Source organism: Aplidium turbinatum, chromosome 11 (genome assembly GCF_918807975.1).
Source record: "Aplidium turbinatum chromosome 11, kaAplTurb1.1, whole genome shotgun sequence".
In the NCBI taxonomy this organism is placed as follows: Eukaryota; Metazoa; Chordata; class Ascidiacea; order Aplousobranchia; family Polyclinidae; genus Aplidium; species Aplidium turbinatum.
The window spans coordinates 12,241,784-12,264,617 of record NC_137482.1 but is presented as its reverse complement, the minus strand read 5'-3'; the positions used below and the strand labels follow the sequence as shown (position 1 = coordinate 12,264,617).

The following is a 22,834-nucleotide window of genomic DNA, read 5'->3' as shown; positions in this document are numbered from 1 at the left end:
GCTTGAGAATATTACCACATGTCTAATATGAGCACAGTAACCTCGTTTCATTTTGTATCGGCAAGTATTTATTTGTGCAGGCAAGTTTGTTTCACGTGAAGGTTAAAACTGCAGCTCAAATAAGTCTAATAAGGCAGTTATAAGAACAAACAATAGTATTCTTTTTTAACCGCCAAGGTCTAAATAGCCAACCACCAAACATTATACTTGATTCGTAAAAATTTATGAAAAGATCAAACAGCCTGCAGTAAGTACAGTACAGTAATACAGTAGCATACATACAAGAATAGCACGCAGTAAGCTATTAAATGGTAGGTTATGAGATATGGTATCCAAACGGTAATTGCATGGAAGATGCTTAGATTAACTTGCGTCATTATATTCATAAAGTTGATTTGATAAAGAAATAATGCAACACCAAATGTCCAAAAACAACTACCGGTACTTTATGTTAATGTCACATTCTACAATTCAATTGCATGTAATGCGATATAGGTCTAATGACAGATTTATCAGACAGCTGAAATCAACTACTCCTTTTATTTTGGCATGCCATTATTTCAGTAAGTGTCTTGGACTCTTGTGTACACACCAAAACTCGTGTTCTCTAGCCGTGTCCAACCTATGTTCCTTTCGTACGTTGTAGCCTACCTGTGCCGTTGCTCTCGTCACTCGGCCAAACACTTAACCCTTTAATGCCCAGTGTAGCCAATTGGCACACCTTAATTGAGGGGCCCCTGTAACTTTTTTAAAAACAAATATGTTTCCTTGTCATGGTTTAATCCACCATTCTATCTCTTGTGAAGACAATAATAGCAAAGAAATTTATTGGAAACACTAATTACCCACAATTCCCTTCCGAAGAAAGTATGGTGATGAGGTGACCATTGAAAAGTTGAAATAGTCAGAAAATGAGGCAGCTTCAGAGCACTGCAGATTTGTTTATTTGAAGAAATGATTGCACTTTTGTGTGTTTTCACAAAGTCATATCAACAAATAACTAGCCTAAATACTTTAATTTTGAAGTTAATGTTTTTAATCTTAGTTATGTTACCCGAAATTTTGATGTAGCCAAATGGCTACATTGGGCGTAGAAAGAGTCCAAATTCCATGGAATAGAATAAATTTCTGATTTTTTTTTACTTTTTATGCAGATACGTTCTTTACTGTAACGCTGCCTGAATTATCTACAATTGATGAAAATAATGTAGATTTGGTGTTGAATGGGATATTGCGATAGTTGTGCCCGCTGGTGACATTTCAGAGTAAGAGGATGAGTCCGATGAAGATGCGGAATGCCTACTTCTTCATCAAGGTTATCTTCGGCGCCTTCTACTACAAGACAGCCACAAGTTGAAGTGGTTGAGGAAAGTGTGAAAGAGGTTCAACCGACAAAACGCTCAACCAGTAAAACCACAAAACGCCAGTGTACGTGGAAGAAGGAGGTAAGGAGGTATTTAAACCCAGTTTGGATGTTCAGTGGGAGGATCAAGGGTATACTCTATCTGAATATGAAACCCCTTTGGAGTATTTTTTAGAGTTTTTTGATGACGAGCTGTTTGGAAATATTGTCCGTGAATCAAAACTCTACGCTCATCAAAATGACGGACATGTCTTGATTACATCTATTGCTGAAATGAAAAAGCTTATAGGAGTGCTCCTCCTACACATCAGTATTGTAAAGATGCCTTCGAGAAGGATGTAATGGGAAAGACGAACGAGATACTCTCTAATAGCTGACTGAATGCCACGCAACAGATTTAAAATGCTGTTGCATGCACTTCAATGATAACACAGATATGAAGAAAAGAGGCGAGGAAGGCTATGACAATCGAAGTGAATCCCTTGATAGAGCATCTGTTATCGAAATGTCCGCAAATTCCTCCGGAGGAATATAATATAAATTGCAAATAGCCTGCCAAAGAATCTTAAAGCCATTTTAGTTTTCTGGTTACTCTTTGTAAAATGCATATAACATTTCTTCTTCGGTTTTTGACCTTCAGCGATCGAATTTACAGGATAATTTGTATCTAAGAATTTTCATATTTGCGCACTCTGTATGCCCAATGTAGCCATTTGGCAACATTTTTTAATTTTTTATTTAAAACACAAAAAATAAAATTTTTGATAAAAATGGATTTATTGGGTCACAAATGTCACTAAAAAACAAAAAAAAAATTTTTTTCGTTTGTAGAAAGTAGTCCTGGCATTAAAGGGTAGTTATCAAGTTGATTACAGCTTTATTTGTTTAGTTTAAATCATTTCAAAAACAATACCAGTATTAAAAGACATTTGACTCGTCATAAAGTACTGTATGTCTGACGTTCTCTTGAAATATATCTTAGTAATACCTGATACACAGGCTACGTCAGCACGTTGAGGAAAGTAGGTAGGCCCACAGCCACAATCAAAAACACACAAATACACAGTGAACTAACTTTAACCTTATGTAATAAACACCCATTTCTATTCACCAGAGTACTCGACACTAAAGGGAGGAGCATTTATTGCAACTTAAACAAAAGTGCCGTTTCAAGTTTGCATACTAAATTATGAATCTCGTTTAAAGAGTAACATTAAATCAGTTTTTCTTATGACAAAAGCTAAATGTAAAGCCAAACACGTTCTATGTAACCACATCAAATTCCAGAATATCCAGTCAAGTGCCACACACAAGCTATTAGTGAGAGCTTACCGACGATCAGGGCCGGATTTAGCTGATGGGGGGCCCGGGGCACTTTTAGACCGGGGGGCCCCCGTGAAAAAATTTTTTCGTGCCTACGGCGCGAAAAACCACCTCTACGTCTACAGTAGCATCAGTCCAGTACTGCACAGCATTTTGCAGAAACTTTAAAGGCCAAAAGGAAAAAAATAACACAAAATCACATTTTTTTCCACATAGAGGGGCCCTTCAAAAGTCGGGGGGCCCGGGGCAACTGCCCCCTCTGCCCCCCCCTAAATCCGGGCCTGCCGACGATGCTGGACTTTTATCCTGTAGACTTACTAGTCTACATGTTAGGCAATCTGTAGACTGTAATACAGTGCAGTGACATAGTTCTATCGTTGCTTGGTTAATATTCAACTTCAAGGTTCCATTTCAGTGACCACAAAATTGGTGTTTGATAAAGTAGCCGATTTTGTACTGTACCGTATATAGTAGCCTATACAGGTAGCAAGAATGTTTCAAACGAAATAGGTTAAACAGAAATCTTTTTGGTTTGGTTGAGACGACGCTTACAGTACAGTAGATAAAGTAAACACAGTCTATCGCGCTGCAATGTAAAGTGCATCCCAAGAAAAAGCAGAAGCTACTCTTGCAACAAAGTCTATAGCATTGTAGGTAACGTTACGTCTTATTACTAGCATAACTAAGTAACCGAAGCGTTTGCAAATCACAGCTTATAACAGAACTACAAACGTGTTGCTGAATGTTTTTTCTTTGAAAAATGATGGTTTTTGAGTCAAGTTAGTTCGGTTTGCGGAATGAAGATTCACTTATCTCGCAAATTCAAGGAAACTGTTTCTGTTCATTATTAGACTGGTAGCCTATAGGCTACTGCTATTTTGCATTGATCAAATGCTGGCATTTGCACAACAATCTAACCTCTTAGTGTTATTTATTAAGTAAGAATCGATTTCGCTATAGTATAGTAACAAATTATTTATTACTAACCATTGCAGATAAAGTTAATATGCTGCGTAAAGTAAAGTTTTTCAAGCGGTTTTTGCGTGTAATATGCTGTGTTGCACTCATGCTATACGGAGGAAGCAGTTTATTACATTATCTGCATTATGATATTAGCTCCTGGTTTTTCAACATTGAATTGCATATGAAAAATAATCTTTATACATCACACTATTGGAGCACAACTGATGCATTCTCCAAGACAACTTCTCAGAAACAGCAGAAACACTTACTTGAGGTATTCATATCATTTTTTGCTTATTAACGTGTCCGGAAAGAAAAAGATGGTAGGCTTACTTATACTTAGGCTACTACAATAATTAAACGATGTACGAATGAACGGGAAAAGCTGGCAAAATCTTGAAGGGTTTTAACATGGTTTGAAAAGTTTCAATAAATGCAAACAATGGATAGGTCTGATAGTTGCAAGTGAATACAACAAACGTGACAATGATTATTTTGCTTATACTTTCGTGATATATGGTGATAGAATTAAAACAGTTCACAAAAACAAGAGCATGTACAATAGAATGTGAGCTTGACAGACATGTGAGAGAGCACTTTTTAGAAAATCCAATCGGACATGTTTTCATTCTTAGCACTTTTGGTTGAATACTTGAGTAGGCTATGTTTTTTGATTTGGTGAGCATTTACCGGATTAAACTAGCGCTACTCCTCTTGTACAGACAAGTTACACACATTACAGACGGATTATGATTTTTCCTTCGATAGCAAAAAGATTTTAGACGAACACTCATCTTCTTACGAAACTGATGAGGAATTCTTTCGAAGAATGGAAATCAGAATGAAAAGAAGAAGAAATGCAGCTAAACAAGTGTGTGAAAAATTAGGTAGGCCTATTGCATCCAGATAGTTTGCTAATAGTGGGATTACTTTTTCATTATATCGATCATTCGACTGTAATTTAATCCAACAAAAGAGTTTCAAATGGGTGATCCGATACTTTGTCGTACGACAGCTTATCGGACGACATGTGATAAAAAAAAAACAATTTTGTTGCCCCTGCACGATTCCGTGAAGCGAGATTACCTTTTTGAACAAACTGTAATTGGGGATTTAGTAATAAACGTCACGCTGGCGTAATTATCACATAAAAGCTCATCAGAACAATGTTTTGTTGTTGCAATGACTCGTCATTCGGTGATAATTTTCCCATAGAATACTGTATGTAATCGCATGTTTGTTGTATGATTGATTTATTTGATTGATGGATTAGATTAGGTGTGTCACCGTGGTCTATATTTATTACTTTTTTGCTATATTGGAGGCAGTGATTTTATTATGTAACCATTATTGTAATACACTATCAAAAGTAAAATAACACTTTTACTGATTAAAAAGTATTTGAAATTAAATAATTTGACAAATGCGTCAAAAAAGGTCACGCCCTAACTTGGGCACCCGCAAGATTTTGCTTCAACTGCATCTGTAGCCTACAAAGTAAAGTAGTCTATGAATCTTCAAAATGAGTTTCTAACTAATCAAGCTTCTTTCACTAGAACTAGAAGATGTGAAACTACTCATTGGAGTAGGGTATGTTTGCAAATGTTGGTAGACGTTCTGTGAGCCAAATATTATTTCTAAATGTCTTCAAAAATTGCTATGCATTGTTGACGTAGAACCAGGGGTGTCCAACCTATGGCTGGAGGGCCAACTCCGTCAGAGATTAATTTTGAAAATGTGATCTAATATGGCCCGATAGCATCTCTTTGGAAAGTAGAACTCTGCAAAGATAACAAAATTTCTATGACGATTTAAAAGGTTCACAAAACATGTTGAGTTGTCAATTCGATATTTTCGTTTGAGATAGATCGCGCCACATACCCAAAGGATTTCAGCGCACGCGCTGGAAATGGATGTGCAAGAAGTGGAAGTGGCTCTTGAACTTATCGAGTTGTGAGAGTTGATTAAGAAATCAATTTTCGCTCTCTCTTTCAGACTTTTCCCGAAACTGGGAACAAATAGGCTATCACTTGGTGCATGGCCACCTGCTTGGTGATACGCAATGTTGAACAAATGATGAATTTGTTGACTATCAGTGGCAGATTCAGGAAAGCAATCGCCTCCCTCTCCCCTTAATACACAGAAAACTAACTTTATTCACGGTTTATTTGCAAGGTCGGTTAATGTGAACATATCCTACACATCATTGTGTTTTGTTGAAACCGCCCCTCTCCCCCAAGGCTACTTGCTGGATTCGCTCTTGCCGGCCATCATGCAGGCCAAAGTGCAGCATCACTGCTTACACTAAGTCGTGCTGTTTGCAAAGATTTATGTATATAAGAGAGGAGTCTTTTGTGCTTTGTTTAGCGTCTGAGGTGGAGTTTGGTATATGTTCTTTTGAATGTGGCCCTCGGAAAATAGTTTGTACACCCATAGCCTATAATATTCACAAATTCCCGTTTATTGTCATGTGGTTGACTTCGACAATATTGATAAACTTATAATTGCTTCAGGTTATACGTTTGTTTTATATTTGTTTCAGGTTGCATTGAAATTTCAAAAATGTAAAAACACTATAATATTTTTGTTTTTATGCCTATTTACTGCATGTGTGCTAACAATTACGCTCTCTTTAGGTATAAACACAAGCAACACGACTTTCCAATTTTGGAGCACAAGACTCCCATCACCGTTACCTTGGCCGTTTGTATCAAATAAATATGGGTTAATGTATATGGAGGTTCCTAAGACTGGTTGCAGCAACTGGAAGAAAGTGCTGATGGTTTTGAATGGATTGGCTAATAGTACAGCAGAAATCAAACCAGTAAGTTTAAGACGGATTTTATTTACAATAAAAGCCCAACTTACTAATGAACGAGGAAATAGAATTGTAAGCTCACTGATGTTTTCGGTCCATTTATCTTTTCTATTTCTTTTTAATCATTTTAATTTGTGCGTACACTTGATAAAAAAAAAGAATAAAAAAAAGCACAAACTGTTTTATATCATGGAAATTTGTGCAATCTGTACTGTAGAATTAGACAACAGAATTCAGTGGTAATCTCAGCAAAAAGTTTCTAAAGATTTCAAATTGTCTTTATTTCTTTAACTTAGTATTTTTTTCAAACAGTTACCATCAAATTCTACACGTCTTTAGTTTCCAAAATTGGCACAAGCTAAGTGTTGTAACAAAATGGCTTGACTGACCAGCATTACTTGTCTGTCTTATCCACTGTCCAGGGACGGATCTAGCAAGAAACCTAGCTTGAGAGGGGAGATTTAAACAAGGCAACCACATTGTCTACATTAATGTGCTCTTGCAATTACACCGTGAATTAAGTTACTTTTCTGTTAGTTGGGGGGTGTGGGAGGAAACGCCTCAATCGCCTCCTGGATCCGCCACCGTGCAAATTTACACTGAATGCTTGAGACACTGAGTGGTTTAGATGGAAAAACAGTGAAGCCAAACGCCATAGTTTTCTTTAAGCATGTCCTTAACGATTTTTTCAAAATGCCACCAGATTGTCGATATATAAATTCCTGTAAAATTAGTTTTGTTCACAGAATAGTAGTTTATCTAAAATGATCGTTTTTATGGCAGGGCCAGGAGCACGCTGCAGTTGACAGTTTTGTTCAGTATTCACCATCGGATGAGGAAATAAAAAGTTACAGACACATGACAAAACTTGTGGTTGTCAGAGACCCGATGGAAAGATTGTTGTCGGCTTACGTGGATAAGGTAGCAAAAAAGTCAAACACTCAAGCACCATTGTTTGCAAAATTTTCTTCAGAAGTTTCAAAAAAGTATGGAAATCGATGGACAGATCCAACAACGTGTAAGAAATAATTATTGCGCTTATGAATTATGATCCATAGAAATAAAACAAGTTGTTTTCAAACAAATCAAAGCGTTGTAGGCTTACTCCAATATTTAAACCTATTTGCATTTGACTTCCATCTACTTCTCTTGAAAGCATGTCTCAGCATTTGTAAAGTCTCCCAAAAGAGTTCTGAACGTGTTTTTAGATTTTCCGAACGGAACTAAATCATTGACAACATGTGAACTTCGAGAGGCCGAACTATCATGCGAAAAATCTGGAGAAGTTATAAAGATTTTGAACGCCACGTTCGGCCGTTACGACAACAAGACGTAAAATATTTCTTTACAAAAATGTGGTTAAAACCTCTCATCTAGAATACGTCAATGACATTACTGCTTTAACTTTCTCCAGCAAGGCAACGACTTAAAAATATGATCACATTGCCTACTGCTGCTATTTAAAAATAATACAATCAAAAAGGCAAGATATTTTCTGTACCATATTTAATCAGTCACCTATTTGTTACCTTTGACGGAAAACTTTCGTGTTGAAGAACAAGGTTAGGTTCAATAAAAGCTTTTCATGTCCGAGTATAAATGTTCAAAATAAAACGATTTGTTAGAAAAAAAATGTTCTAAAATAAAAAATTCTCTCCTTTGATTCGTGATAGTTTTTACTTCTATATGCTTTTGAAAAGCAAAGCCCAAGATATAATCAGAATGACAAAAGCGCAGTAAAATTCAAAGTGCATATCTTTGATTTATAGCCTACTGTATTGTTTGAAGAGTTGTGAATGAACGGATAAAGCTTGAGACGTGAGAGTGTATACAAATATACCATAAAAAACATTTGGTCAATCTACGGCTTTTGTTTTAGTTTTAAGTGATCTTCTTTTAACCCTATCTGTAGAGACGCGGGGTTTTATGAGGACGCCCCACTCTAGTAGTGAAATATTTCTCAGAAGGAAATATGCTAGAAATGTGAAATTTCGTGACTTTTAGTTCTTATTCTTTGCAAATTTTCTAAACCTACACTGGCCATTTTTCTACCTTTCTGCCCTTCACAATAAGCATTTTGTCTCAAGTGGCTAGACATTTTCGTGCGATGTTAGATATATATAATTTAATGTTAAAACAATGAAAACTATTAATACTACAAAATGTGCTCAATGCCAAGCAAAAAGGCAAAGCAGAGCGAATTAAATCAAATATAGTTATTACTATCTGAAGCCTTTACTAATTGTTTCACCTAACGGATCATCAGAAGGTCTTATTCAAATAGAATAGTATAGAATAGAATAGAATATTAGAATAGAATATTCAAAATAGAATATTCAAAATATTCAAATAGAATAGAATATTAGATTCTATTTGAATAAGACCTTCTGATGATCCGTTAGGTGAAACAATTTGTAAAGGCTTCAGATAGTAATAACTATATTTGATATAATTTAATGTTAGTGCAATATAAATGTTAGTGCAATTACTTTGAAATGTAAAAACGCCCAAAAATGCCTTATATTTTTGAGCAAAAGTAACTTTTTCTTTAGTTTAGCATTCCTCTATGACGTTATAGTTCAAAAATTTCAATTTTGAAGCTATTTTTGGGAAATTAAAATAAAAATCGATTTTCTGACGTTTTTTCATCTCAAACACTTTATTTCAATGAATTTGTTGTGTAAAAATTTAATTTCTATACGCACAATACACATGGCTATTGTCTTGTAAATCTTTTGGCTCTGTGATTCTCATAGCTCCCGTATTAGCGATTAATTAGCACGGGGCTAAGATAGCCCGTGACGTGCTTTCCGTGTACGAAAAGGTAAAACAAGAGATTTGTGTCTTTTCACATAAAAATTCGTGAGAGACCTCAACTAAAACAACACAGTTTTATTTATTAGGCTGTCCCTTTGATAAGTTTTCGTACATTAATCAAAATAATATTGTAGATCAATTCAATATTTTTATACAAAAGCTGTCAAACCGAGTCAAGATGGAAAGGTCAAAGTTGTTCATCCCAGCGAGCGTATTACGTCACATCCCAAGTGTGCAACGGCAAGAAGAAGTGTGGCGTAGTGGCGTCTCAAGCACAGTTCGGCGTAGTCACTGAATGCCCCAATCTTTTCAAATACCTTACTATCACGTACCACTGCATTAGTAAGTAATACTGAGTGTCAATGTGTTTAGCAATTATTGTAATTAGTTATTAGATTCAAGTTCACTTTCCAAGAGCAATATTACAGTATTATCATGCTCATTGCTCAACCCTATCTAGGCTAAATTTCTTTAGAAAGATCCCTTTCAGTGGATAATCACAAAGATCAATAATTTGAATTAGCGAGATACTGCATTGATGAAAAAGAGCTTTGAAAACTCCATCACCATAATTTTTAAATCTCCAGACAATTTTTTATGATGAAGTTGGACTGATCTACATGACCTATAAACAAATGACTGCCTGCAACTAATTTTTTATGAGACCGAGCAGGTTACATCCATCAATAAGCATTAAAAATTAAACAATGAAAACTATTAATACTACAAAAAGTGCTCAATGTTAACCCTTAGAAGGTTGGGCTCTCTGGAGTCTTGCTCAGTTTGGGGGGGGGGCTGTCGATTCTTCTTATGCTTTAGGAGTGATATCTCTGTTATTTTTTAAGGCACGGTTTCAAAACTTGGGATTTACTTTGTAAAATTATTCACGCTGAGCATATCCGAAAATTAAAACTATGTGAGTTTTAGAACTGATCATATACGTTGAAATGTTGAGGTGACTTATGACGTTTGGGTTATTTGGTATTTTTTGGTAGAGTAATGAAAAACATGCATTGCAATGTTGTGATTAAATTTTTTTTACATAATCTCAATTTGAATCATGTGATTAACGAATCATTTGATTAACGAGGCCAAATTAATTACTTTTATCCAGCTGGTGGGAAAATTTTGATCAATAAAATATGAAATATTTCAGAGGATGTGCTGAGAAATGCCTTATATCTTTCAATTTATAACCTTTATTCGCTCAAAACTTCAGCTCAATAGAGGTGAATAAAAGTTAGGAAAAGTCAAAAAGTCTCATAGTCGCAGCCTCAGTGGTTTTAGAGATACAACTGTTGATACAAAAAAGTTGAATTGACAGCCCCCCCCCAACCTTCAAAGGGTTAAGCAAAAAAGCAAAGCAGAGCGAATTAAATCAAATATACTATAGTTATTAAAGCTTTGGTAGAGAGTTTGCTTTGTTGAACCATACAGAAATAAAACAAAGTAACTTCAGCGGGTTTAACATGATGTATTACATACACAAACATAACATAATTAAAAATAAACTCTAACGTTTTCGACACATACGGGTGTCCTCATCAGGAATTACATATCTGCAATATACATAAAATGAAAATTGTAAGGTAAATTTGACTTTGCACTATAACTGTATACTAACGACACTCCAGACTGAAAAGCACAAACTGAACGAGTGACACAGGAATGATTACAAGTAAATTATACGTGGAAAACAGATCACATGAGGTGTAAACTACAGGCATTAATTTGACAAACAATTAGAACACACACAAGAGGAACGATGAGCCACAGGCGAATAACTGCCGGTTGAGAGACGGATTATTACGTTTGATTCTTAAAGTGCAACTGCACGATGACTTTGACCGCACTTTATCTGAAAGAGCATGTTTCAATCTATAAATACCAACCTCGCCCTTACTTTTTAAGGCTATATTTATCTCAATAAAAATTATCAAAACTATGGTTTTCCACGCGCTTGTATTTTTGGCCACGTTCCTACAATGGCGGATTGCATTGCGCAACACGCGGATTATGACGTCAGTTGGAGTCAGACAGAAGCGACAATCGCTTTTGCAAGTCCTTTAGTTGTGTTTGTTCTAGAGCAGTGGTCGGCAACCTTTTTTAACAAAAGAGCGATTCTGTTACATATTTTGGCAGAAATGACCAGCTGAGAGCCACAAAACGTAATATATGTGTTTCAAGTAGATCAGACAACAGTTTCTTTGCTCCCGAACATTTCTTTTTTATGCCATCATCTCTGTCTGTGTACGGCTTTCCTCGCTTACAATCTATTGAGCTGCCACAAAACTAGCAGCATTGGTGTGGCATGGGGTTGTTTTCCATTTATTGAAAGCTTCCTTACTCTGCTCCGATCTTTGCATAAGTTCCAATACTGCCTCAATATGAGAGAGTGCAGACTCGACGACCTCCTACGCCTTCAGGGCTACGGTCTTTCGCACTCTCTTATTGGATGCACACTGTCAGTTTTTGTTTTATGTATGTTTTGGCGTTTCGCATCCAAACAAAAATAAAATGACCATCCTATCTAATCTCCAAAAGGGGATAATCATGTGCAACAAAATTAATGCTCTATGGCTGTTCTGACAGTGCCTTTTGAAGTCATTTATTTTGGGACTTTTCTCCACATATGCTATTAAGCATGCAGAAATGCCAACATCATTTGCATTGAATGCAAAGTTCATGTTTATGTCCAATTGTCCATGCTGAGTAACATCTCTGTTTTTGCCTAAAACTTTTCTATTTTTTATTTGTGCATGGCTACTGATAAAAAAGGGTGCTGTTCAGTGTTCACGCCAAAAGCTGTAAACTGACCTGATAAAGTCAAAACTTGAATAACAAAAATTGTTAAAAAAAGTCTATTATTTTCTGACAGAGTAGCCTATCACTCGATCAGAGTTGGCTCATTGCTGCATCATCTTGCACAACTAGTAAACAACGTTTTGATGCCGTTTTTTTTTTTTTTGTTTCATTATCACAGTCGAAGGCATGGGCTATACCAAATCCAGTCAAATCTGGAGGGAGCCGCTTCAGAGGAGCTACAGAGCCGCATGCGGCTCCGGAGCTGCAGGTTACCGACTACTGTCCTAGAGGAAGGAGGTTTTCTTTTCGCTGCTTCGATCTTGTTGCACGTGCTTTTTTTGTGAAGGCAGGTAGTAGCCTATAGGGTCTTTGCAATCTCGAGTTTGAAAAAAATAAGCCAGGTCTGTTGATTTATCCATTGAAATTATTGGTTAAGGGACAGACCAAAGCTGTCATAGGCCCATGCGAGGTAAGGTACGGTACGTTTTAACCAATGTTATGTGACATTCGAACCACAAAATCGAACAATGTGTAAGCTGTAAGGGTGCTTAACATCATGGCGGAGAGTACCTCTTGCATCACTGTGTTGGACGACTTCCATGCAATGGTCAATCCAGCAGTCCTACAAACCTTCTTCAGGGTTGATAGGAAGAATTGGGAAGAAGATGGCAAGCCCAGAGGACGCGAGGGAAAGTTGTCAAATGAGTGAGTTTTACTTGAGCATGTTTACTGTTTAACAGCCTTTCAAGAGCTGGTTGCTTAATTGTTCCATTCATATTTAAACGAAGCTGTTATATCTCTCAGGCAATCCAGGCTGGTCGCTTATAGGCACGTGCTGGAGTGGCTGGTGGATGGAGAAGTTCTGGGCAAGTCGAACAGAGCTGTGCTGCCATCCTGCATTGTCTCTTTCATCCGCAGAAAGTAGCCTACCCCAGCGACGATGGAGATTATGCTGGGTTCCGAAGATCAGTGTTTCCATTTTAGTCTTTTTAAAACCAAATCTGGTGTATTTGCAACCGTTTGGTTTATTTTTTTTCGATTTGGAGTAATTTTTTGGTTTGGTTTGTTTTCGATTTGTGTGTCGTAATGCGATTTGTCATTAGTATTGTATTATTGGAGGTCTTTATGGCTAGCGTGGAAGCTACACCGTTCTGGTTAGCGAAGCGTTACTGCTGCTCGCTGTGCTAGTGAGTAATCAGCCTTGTGCTGATAGCCGGGAAGAACGCCTTTCTTCACATTAGTATTGTATGTTGGTTTATTTTTTAGTTTATTTCTGCTTCAATTTGGTTTAATCTGGTCTTTTTTTAGCTTCATCTACATTATTTTAAAAAAACCTAGATGTCAACACTGCCGAAGACAGTCCCAATGAATGCTAAAGCGTTATCGCTTGATAGTCGACTGTACTATGTCCTACAATACAATACAAAATGTTTTCGATATAACCAAGTTTGGCTGTTGTAATCTACGAAACTAGCCTTCGGCGATGGGCTTCGCAAACCACTACTGGCACACAGGCATGAACAACTAAATTTGTAGCCTATAATGCTGGCTGAAAGATGCGTCTTCATTATGCATGCCTTATAAATTTGCACATTCACTAGCAACCAAGCCTATCTCGGCTAGTTTGGTCTCTACTAAGCTCGACTCCAACTGACGTCATATCACTAGGTGGCGTTGACGAGTTTGTCACTTCCAGGTAGCGTGAGAGAGAAGCGCTAGAGAGCGTGGGAAAAGGGTCGGTTTCTCGGCTGTGGGCCTCAATTGTAAGAAAGTGAGTTTTTCAACAGGTACCGGATGTCTTGGCAATGGATTTTAGCCAATGTTAATTCGATCGTGCAGTTGCACTTTAAGGCTTCCATGATCTTAGTCTGAAATTCAGATCTGCCTCGAGAGAAGATTTTAAATTGGTCGATCGAGACATTGTCAGTGCACGTTTCACAAGAGGCGATGTGCTCTTTAATTGTACTTTTGGTTGTTAAGTTTGGGTTTAAGTGCTCCCCGGCCTTTGTCAACAAATGTCTGGTTGACATACCAATGTATGTCTGGTTTTCGTCACGCAAACAAATAAATTTATACATAACATTCGAAGAAAGAGCAAAGGGGGTCAGGCGACTTCAGATGAAAATATTGGTGCACTTTAAATGTTTTATATACAGGATGAATGTCACATGAAAACTTCTTTTTTATAAGTTTAGCCAGGTTTATTGCAAAGCTTGTTGGACCTTTTCCTAAAAAGGGTATACTAATAAAATAACTAAAATTTACTTCTTCAGGCGTGTCTTTTGGTTCATCAGCCATAAAGGTGTTTAAGACTTTATTGAAAAAGTGGGAAGGATATCCATTTAAATAAAACATATTTTTCAATTGCTTGATTTGTTTCTGAAACAACTGATTATCAGAACACACCAAACGAGCACGAGACAACAGACACAAAATTAAACCAGATTTCCATTTGATAGGGCATAGAGCGTTATAATTTAAAAGCAAGCCGAAGCTGACGCCGCCTCGATAGCTCAATTGTTTGGCGCGTCACTTCTGGAACGAAGTAGCTTCAAGATCAAGCGGCGCTGGTTTGACTCTCAGGGTGTGCGCTTGAGCAACGCTCGTAAAGGACTGCTCTCCATTCATCATCATCATCATTACGTTCCTTCCTCGTATTGAGGGTTGGATACAATGCGCCATTGTTCTCGACCACGAGCTGTTCGTACTGCATTTTCATAACTTAATTTTGTCTATTTAGTGATGTTTGATGACCAAATCATTCTTGGTCTACCTTTGTTTCTTTTACCGTTTATCTTCACTTCTATTAATGATCTTTGTAACGAGTTTTGCCTTATTGTGTGTCCAAAATACTTTAATTTTCTTTTTTTGAGTATTTGTAAGGGAATTTTGCTTGAAATAAATTTGGATAATACTTCATCGTTAGTGATCTTTTGTTTCCATGAAATTTTTAACATTTGCCGGTATGACCAGAGCTCGAAGGCATCAATCAAGATATTTTTTATGACCATATTTTTTATGAAAACCAACCTAATCAACCGCCCATTGAGAAAAAACATTTCTTAAATAATATTACATTTAGCCACAGAAGGCATGTTCTTGTACAACAATGGTTTGTTTCAACAGATAGATGGCGTCACCATGGGTCCCCCATTGGGCCCAACAATGGCAAACTTCTTCTTGGCACACATCGAAACCAAAATATTTGAATTCTATCGTGATTTTTATCCCAAACTGTATTTACGTTATGTCGATGATATTTTCGCCATTTTTGATGATGATGAATCGTGCTCAAAATTTTTTAACCTCTTAAACTCGCAGCATAAAAATATCGAATTTACACTTGAAAAATCTAATGATACCATCGCTTTTCTTGATGAAATTGAAATTAAACACAATTCTTTTGACACTTGAATTTGGTGAAAACTTACCAACACTGGCTTGCTTTTAAATTATAACGCTCTATGCCCTAACAAATGGAAATCTGGTTTAATTTTGTGTCTGTTGTCTCGTGCTCGTTTGGTGTGTTCTGATAATCAATTGTTTCAGAAACAAATCAAGAAATTGAAAAATATGTTTTATTTAAATGGATATCCTTCCCACTTTTTCAATAAAGTCTTAAACACCTTTATGGCTGATGAACCAAAAGACTCGCCTGAAGAAGTAGATTTTAGTTATTTTATTAGTATACCCTTTTTAGGAAAAGATTCAACAAGCTTTGCAATAAACCTGGCTAAACTTATAAAAAAGAAGTTTTCATGTGACATTCATCCTGTATATAAAACATTTAAAGTGCACCAATATTTTCAACTGAAGTCGCCTGACCCCCTTTGCTCTTTCTTCGAAAGTTGTGTATAAATTTATTTGTTTGCGTGACGAAAACCAGACATACATTGGTATGTCAACCAGACATCTGTTGACAAAGGCCGGGGAGCACTTAAACCCAAACTTTACAACCAAAAGTGCAATTAAAGAGCACATCGCCTGTTGTGAAACGTGCACTGACAATGTCTCGGTTGACCAATTTAAAATCTTCTCTCGAGGCAGATCTGAATTTCAGACTAAGATCATGGAAGCCTTAAGAATCAAACGTAATAATCCGTCTCTCAACCGGCAGTTATTCGCGTGTGGCTCATCGTTCCTCTTGTGTGTGTTCTAATTGTTTGTCAAATTAATGCCTGTAGTTTACACCTCATGTGATCTGTTTTCCACGTATAATTTACTTGTAATCATTCCTGTGTCACTCGTTCAGTTTGTGCTTTTCAGTCTGGAGTGTCGTTAGTATACAGTTATAGTGCAAAGTCAAATTTACCTTACAATTTTTATTTTATGTATATTGCAGATATGTAATTCCTGATGAGGACACCCGTATGTGTCGAAAACGTTAGAGTTTATTTTTAATTATGTTATATTTGTGTATGTAATACATCATGTTAAACCCGCTGAAGTTACTTTGTTTTATTTCTATATAGTAATAACATTAAAAAATATATTTTTGTTGCCAACCTAATCATATTTGGAAATTGAAAGTATTCTGTGTTCAGCATTCCTTCTTCTTCTTCTCTCGTGTTGTCGCTATATGTCAGGGCATCCGTTGGTTAGCCACTGCCTGGTGTCATCATCGATGGAAATTAGGCCTTCCATACCATGGGGTGGTCTGTATAGCCGGCAATCCTTGATAATGTGGGCTGCCGTCTGCATTTCGCCACACTCACAAGCAGCACTCTCTGCCAAGCCCCAGCGCAACATGTCTGCACCATAGCGTCCAACACCAGTAAGCAAACGGTTACGCCTTGATGAGGCAAGTCTAGAGAGGCCATGTCCCAGCTGGTTTTCGGACGGGGATCTGAATACTTGGCGAAGTGGGGACGTGCTGCTTGACCATTGTTCACACCACGCCGCGTGGCACCACTGTTTGCTAGGGCTTCCACCAGAGGCTGCCAGAAGGTCTTGTGCAGCGCGTACAAATGGCTTTCTTGATTTTAGCCGCTGCTTTGGTGGATATCTCAGCGTGGTTGTGTGTAGCGGATGGCCAGGGTTTAGGGCTTTACGGCTCAGGGAAAGAACAGCACGTTGGCGCCGTAGTTCAGCATTCCGATTTAGAAACTTGTAAATACTACTTTTATTCAAATAAGTATCAGCCTATCCGCTTTACCAATACTCTTTAAACTTACGTCACAAGGGTTATTTTAATATATATTATATTGTAGGCCATACAAAACAACTGCAAGTGTTACAACAAACCGTTGTTTTTATCAGACTTGGAGGAAATGAATATAGTGACAGTGTGCCATGAAGATGCATACTCGATGACATGTCCACCTGGAGGAGCTATTTCTATTTGGTCAGCGTTTTATGGAAGAAAGAACCTAAAAACGTAAGCAAAACCCAGTAGTTTACTTATAAACACTCTGATGAGCGACTGAAGCTTTGTTACATTTGAATGGTATCAATCTAAGGATTGTCTTTGGAAACTAATCTCACCTTGCTTCAGAAATGGTGGAATGCCACTCCGACAAAATACCTTGAAAGAAAATGGAGAAATTAAACTCAAAAAATAAAAAAAACTGATTACTACTCCACTTTTCTTTGCTCAGCTGAATATTCAAGTTGGCTTATATTTTCGTAGTAATTTTCCACTTAAATTGCTATTTCTAACGCAGATGTTCGTTTCGTGCTTCCATGCTAAATACCGAATGCAGCAGTGACACAGCAACTGCTGTTTTAAGCACGGAATGCGATGGCAAATCGGCTTGCACAGTGCATGCTACACCAAAATGGCTTCAAGCTGTCGGCTTGTGTCCAGCCACAACAAAGTATCTGCAAGTTTGGTTTACTTGCACAGGTAAGCAACCTAGTTGCTGATTTGTAATCACTAGGGAAAGTGTTTGTTGCAATAAAAATTTGCAGGTTTGAACGAGCATATCAAACCAGGGTAGGCGTACATTATTTAAATGATTGATTTGCGTATAATGCCAGATGTTTTTAATTGTATTCCGTTGGAAATTTCCGTATTGCGTTGGAAACTTTCTAAAAACTAAAACGTATTCCGTTGGAAATTTTCAAGCTTTAACAATCGCTTTCCTAGCATGGTAAAGCTTCGCAATACACTGCAGGCTACGAAGTAGCTAGGCCAGTGGTTCTCAACCTTTTTTCTTCCGTTGCCCATTTTCGTTACACAAAAATTCTTATGGTCCATTAATTGTTTATGCAAGAAAAAAACTGCAAAATAGGTTTAAAAACAAAAAAAAAGCAGAAAATATTTCAAAACAAATTATTTATTCAACCGTGTATCAATGAGATACGTGCTCTTGAACGTTATTGACCAACTTGTAGTTGCAGTGGTTCTCAACATTAATGCCGCATTCCTCCTTTCAGAGACACAACTATTGTCAATTTCTTCCCACAATACATCACAAAAAAATACTAATTACAGATCTGCAGAAGTTTCAGTAGGCTTCCACTTTCAGTTAGGCTATGACTTGACTGTAATCAAAGAGTGGTCTATTAGCCTACATCCTAAAGTGCTGTAAAAACTCAACGTTGATCTAAAACTACGTGCTCAGTCATAAATAAATTAACCATTTTAATAGATTATTTAGATAAATTTACATTTGATTTAAGTTTCTTCCCAATTCTTTTCAACACGATTATTCCTCCCTTTAAGTTAAAAAGTTTCTTCTTACGGAGCCAAGTGGCTCCCTATAAGAACCACACTGTTGTAGTTGCTTAAAATCAACGTTCGTATATTATTATGCATTATGCAACGGACGGCATTGATTACATCACGCCATCAAAATTATTATTTCAATAATTATAATGGAAATTACCATTCTTCAGCAAATTACAGCAGCTGCAGCACCATTTATTGTTGCTACAGTCAAAACGACTAAAGTACTAAACGAAACACACAAGTGTAACATTAACTATAGTAACACAAATAAAACTAAATTTTTCACTAATCTTGCAAATTTTTAAATAGGTTTGTGGCCCACCTTAAATTTTTTCCATGGCCCACTAGTGAGCCATGGCCCACCGGTTGAGAACCGCAGAGGTAGGCAAATGTGCAATTGTGCATATACTGGAATGCGGGAGTAATGTTTGACTGAAATATTTCTACAACCTTGTTTAGGTTACTATTTGTTAATTTTAGTTCATGCCAATGATCGAAATACAAGTTTCTCTCAACTTGTTCGATATAAAAATCAAAACAAAACATTTTTATTGCTTTTCGCTTGACACAATAATTGGACAAAGTTGCGATGAAAACTTGGATTTAAAAAGAAGACAGCAGTTGTAAAAAAATGCGTCATAAGTTCTTGGGAACAGCTTAAAATATCTTGCTGCATAAATCTTGTTTACTTTGGCAGCTGTTTAAACCTGGAAAAATAGTTGCAAAAGTCCAAATACTTTCTCTAGATATCACAGTAGCCTATTGTATTTTCTACGTTTATAGAGCGTAATATTAATGTTTGTTGCAGCTTCTAAAAGCGACAACATTCTTCAAGAAACTGAAAAGAAACACTTGTCTGATGATACAGATACGAAAAGAGAAATATCACCTGTTCCAGTGAAAGGTAATGCATATAGTATTTTTAAAACCAAACATCTGCATGCAGCACAAAATCTATCATAAATAGGGTAGTCAAGAAATGTTATCGAAAATCAGATTTTATGTTAAAAAAATTTGATTCAGTTTCAAATGCTAAAATTATTTCTTTTGTAACTTTCATGAAAACTTTCAACAGTTTTATCAACTTTTATTTCATATGTTTGAAGGAAAACGTCTCAATTCGTCGGTATACAAACCATCTGGTTCTATCGGAAGGTAAAACTGTTTTATTCATAATGATAGTTTGATAAGCTAATAGTTCGGGAGCCCGTGCCGGGGAATTATTCCATCCACTAAGTGTAGCTGAATGGAGAGCAGTCCTGAAATGCATTGCTTGAGCGCACACTCCGAGAACCAAACCAGCGCCGCTTGATCTTGAGTCAGGTGCGTACCACTGAACTAACGGGGTGGACGATTCACATGATTTACACTAGGAGTCTCCAAAGCGAATACTGTGACTGGCACCAGACATGATCTGTGCTATTGTCATGCGCCCGCAATGTAGTCTGCACACAGAGGTTCTTCAACGTAGACTCTTTTTCACTTCTTCTTGAGATGTTGCCCTACAGTATTTTCTGCTAGCATGCTAAAGACTGTAGCTTTTTCCTGCCTAAATGCCTTCATACACTTCCGGATGAAAGAGTGGTGCTAGTCAACGGGATGGAAGAAACGACAGTTTTATCCCTCATATACTGGTTTTTGGTTCTGGGGCAGTCGTTGACAGTTGGAAATGTCATTGTGGCATTTTTTCTTCTTTTACATTTGTGCTATTTTTTCTTGTGACATTTTTCCTTGCCACATTTCCTGTGCCATTTTTTGAGCTTGTTGGAGGCTTTCGGAAAAACTTGGAATAGCAGGATGTTGTGTGCCATCAAACTCGGATAACCATTGTTCTAATCGTGCAGTTGCCGCGCTTGTGTGTTGCAATGGGCTAACTTTGACAAAGCTTTTGCGTGACTTGAGCCTAGCCTTAGTAGGTTTGTGATCATAAAAAAGGTGACTTTGATCAAATATCTGTTTTATGCTTTCTTTTATTGATATTACCCCAACCAATGGTACAAGATCTATCTTTGTACTTTACGATGTTATTTTTACGTATTTTGGGCCAACTTTGGATGCCCCTTATTCAGGAATACCCCATCTAGGGCACCCAAATCAAGTAAAAGCATAAAATCTGGCGAAGGTTTTGTTCTTGTACCTTATAATATTTTTTGACCCCAAAATGAGTGTTTCATCGGGCCGTAGCCCTCAAACGCCCAGCAGTAAAACCTCGAATGTGGGTTTGTGAACATCCCACAGTAAAGTAGTTTCACCGAAATCTTTTTTACCTCATGATGTTACAAATACGTCACAGGCTCCCGGATTATAGTAGGCAACAATAATACTAAGCTCTGGCACTTAGCAAATTTCAATTATCACTAGGCCTAGCTTCTTTTTTTTTCTTTTGCTCTGCTAATCTTACAGCATCTGTTACCCGTCATTGTAGTTTTTAGTCGAATGTAGAATCAAACTTTACAGCGAGAATGACCTGTAAACGACGCCCTTGCTCGTGCTCTGTAGTGCCACGTCAACTCTCATTATACCGATGTCCACTGCCGTTTATAACATTCCACTAAACTGTAATTTACGTAGCCTAGCACAAAAGTGCCATCGAAACTCTTTAGCTGTTGTGCCAGTTCTGCTTTAAATTTGTGTCTGATCAACAGAAAGTACGATCTCCATGCAACGTTTGACGAGTTTGTTTCGTATTTGTTGGATCCTGCCAATGCTGACTTCTCTAAAGATATCATTGATCACGGTTCTGCAACCATGAAGCAAACGAGTATTCGCCATTGGGAATTGATTCATAAACTGAGTTATCCCTGCCATATTGATTATGACGTCATAGCTCATATGGAGACCATCAAAGAAGACGCAAGGTTGGACATTGAACAAGTTACAAGCATCTTTACGCAAAGTCATAGAACTTAAATGCTTATTATTTTAATAACATTTAAGTGATGAATGGTCACAATACTGATTTGTGTTCAGATACATATTGAAACGCATCGACGCACCATCTGATCTTCAATATCCCGAAGGATATGGTCAGGCTGGAAAAAGCTTAACAACGTCGAAGCGTACAAAGAACTTACTGCAAACGCTTGGAAAAGACAAACTAGAAAAACTATTGAAACTATTTAAGCCTGATTATGAAATATTTGATTATCCCATACCTAAATGGTAGTTATGGTAGTGATGAAACCGATGGTAGTTAGAAACTTGTAGATTAATTTGTCAAAAATTAAAACTTTTTAACTTTAAGGACCATTTTATCGTTGGAGTTGTATTATAATCTTCCTTACGTTTTATATAGGTTGTAGAAGTAGGGATGTATTCTTCTATCCTGATCAGCCCATTTAATTGCCTAAGAATAAAATCTGCATCTGTATACGCACACTTGGCCGTTGAAAGAATAGGTTGGACCAGACACCAATGATAATCCGGCCCTAAACAACATCTTTAAAAAACAAGAAACCTTAAAAAAACTCTACCTCAAAGACGTATGAAAATACTTGCAAAGTTAACAAATTTATTAAGGAGTAATATGGAGTCAATGTAAACACACTAGGCCTATAAAAAAATATATATTTGCTATTTTTAAGTTTTCTTTCCTTGGGAAAGTTCCGAACCGTAAAGTCATTCCGGCCCTCACCCCTAATCCAAAAGTACCTCTTGGAAGCTGTGGACGCACAAAAACAGCTTATGTTGAATAAAATTGCTCCTTGCGCTACAGTGCAAAGTTGCTTCATCAAAACGGCCTCATTGTTACAACCATTGCTTCAAAAATAATTCGTGATGCATGTGATGATGTGAGCACTAGATATGAGGGAATCGCAATCGTCCTTTCACACCTGTAGTTTGACTATCAAAAAACATTCACCGCAAATACTTCCTCTTTGTAGCATTGTAAAACAACCGTTTTTCGACTTTCGAGCGAAAAATGGCTTTCTTGTATTGTTTATTTCAGCGAAAAAACACTGGACGAAAAGTCATTCAAGTAGGCTATGCATTATTTTGAGTGCATTGGTGACTGAAGCTGTAGGTATTGCTGTTGGCCGAGACGTTTTTCATCATATCTTTGTTTGTTGCT

At 37.1% G+C, this 22,834-nt stretch overlaps 1 protein-coding gene across 1 annotated transcript; it reads left to right on the top strand.

Annotated features, from left to right (window-relative positions):
* The first annotated feature begins 1,295 nt into the window (after positions 1-1,295).
* Positions 1,296-21,999, top strand: LOC145780216 (uncharacterized). Its single transcript, XM_082591919.1, has 12 exons — positions 1,296-1,445; positions 4,392-4,536; positions 6,286-6,473; positions 7,251-7,485; positions 7,676-7,799; positions 9,445-9,626; positions 17,349-17,466; positions 17,753-17,934; positions 19,571-19,666; positions 19,869-19,917; positions 21,408-21,620; positions 21,733-21,999. The coding sequence occupies exons 1-12, from the start codon at positions 1,296-1,298 to the stop codon at positions 21,926-21,928; spliced, it is 1,878 nt and encodes a 625-aa protein (XP_082448045.1). The 3' UTR covers positions 21,929-21,999.
* Positions 22,000-22,834: the final 835 nt, after the last annotated feature.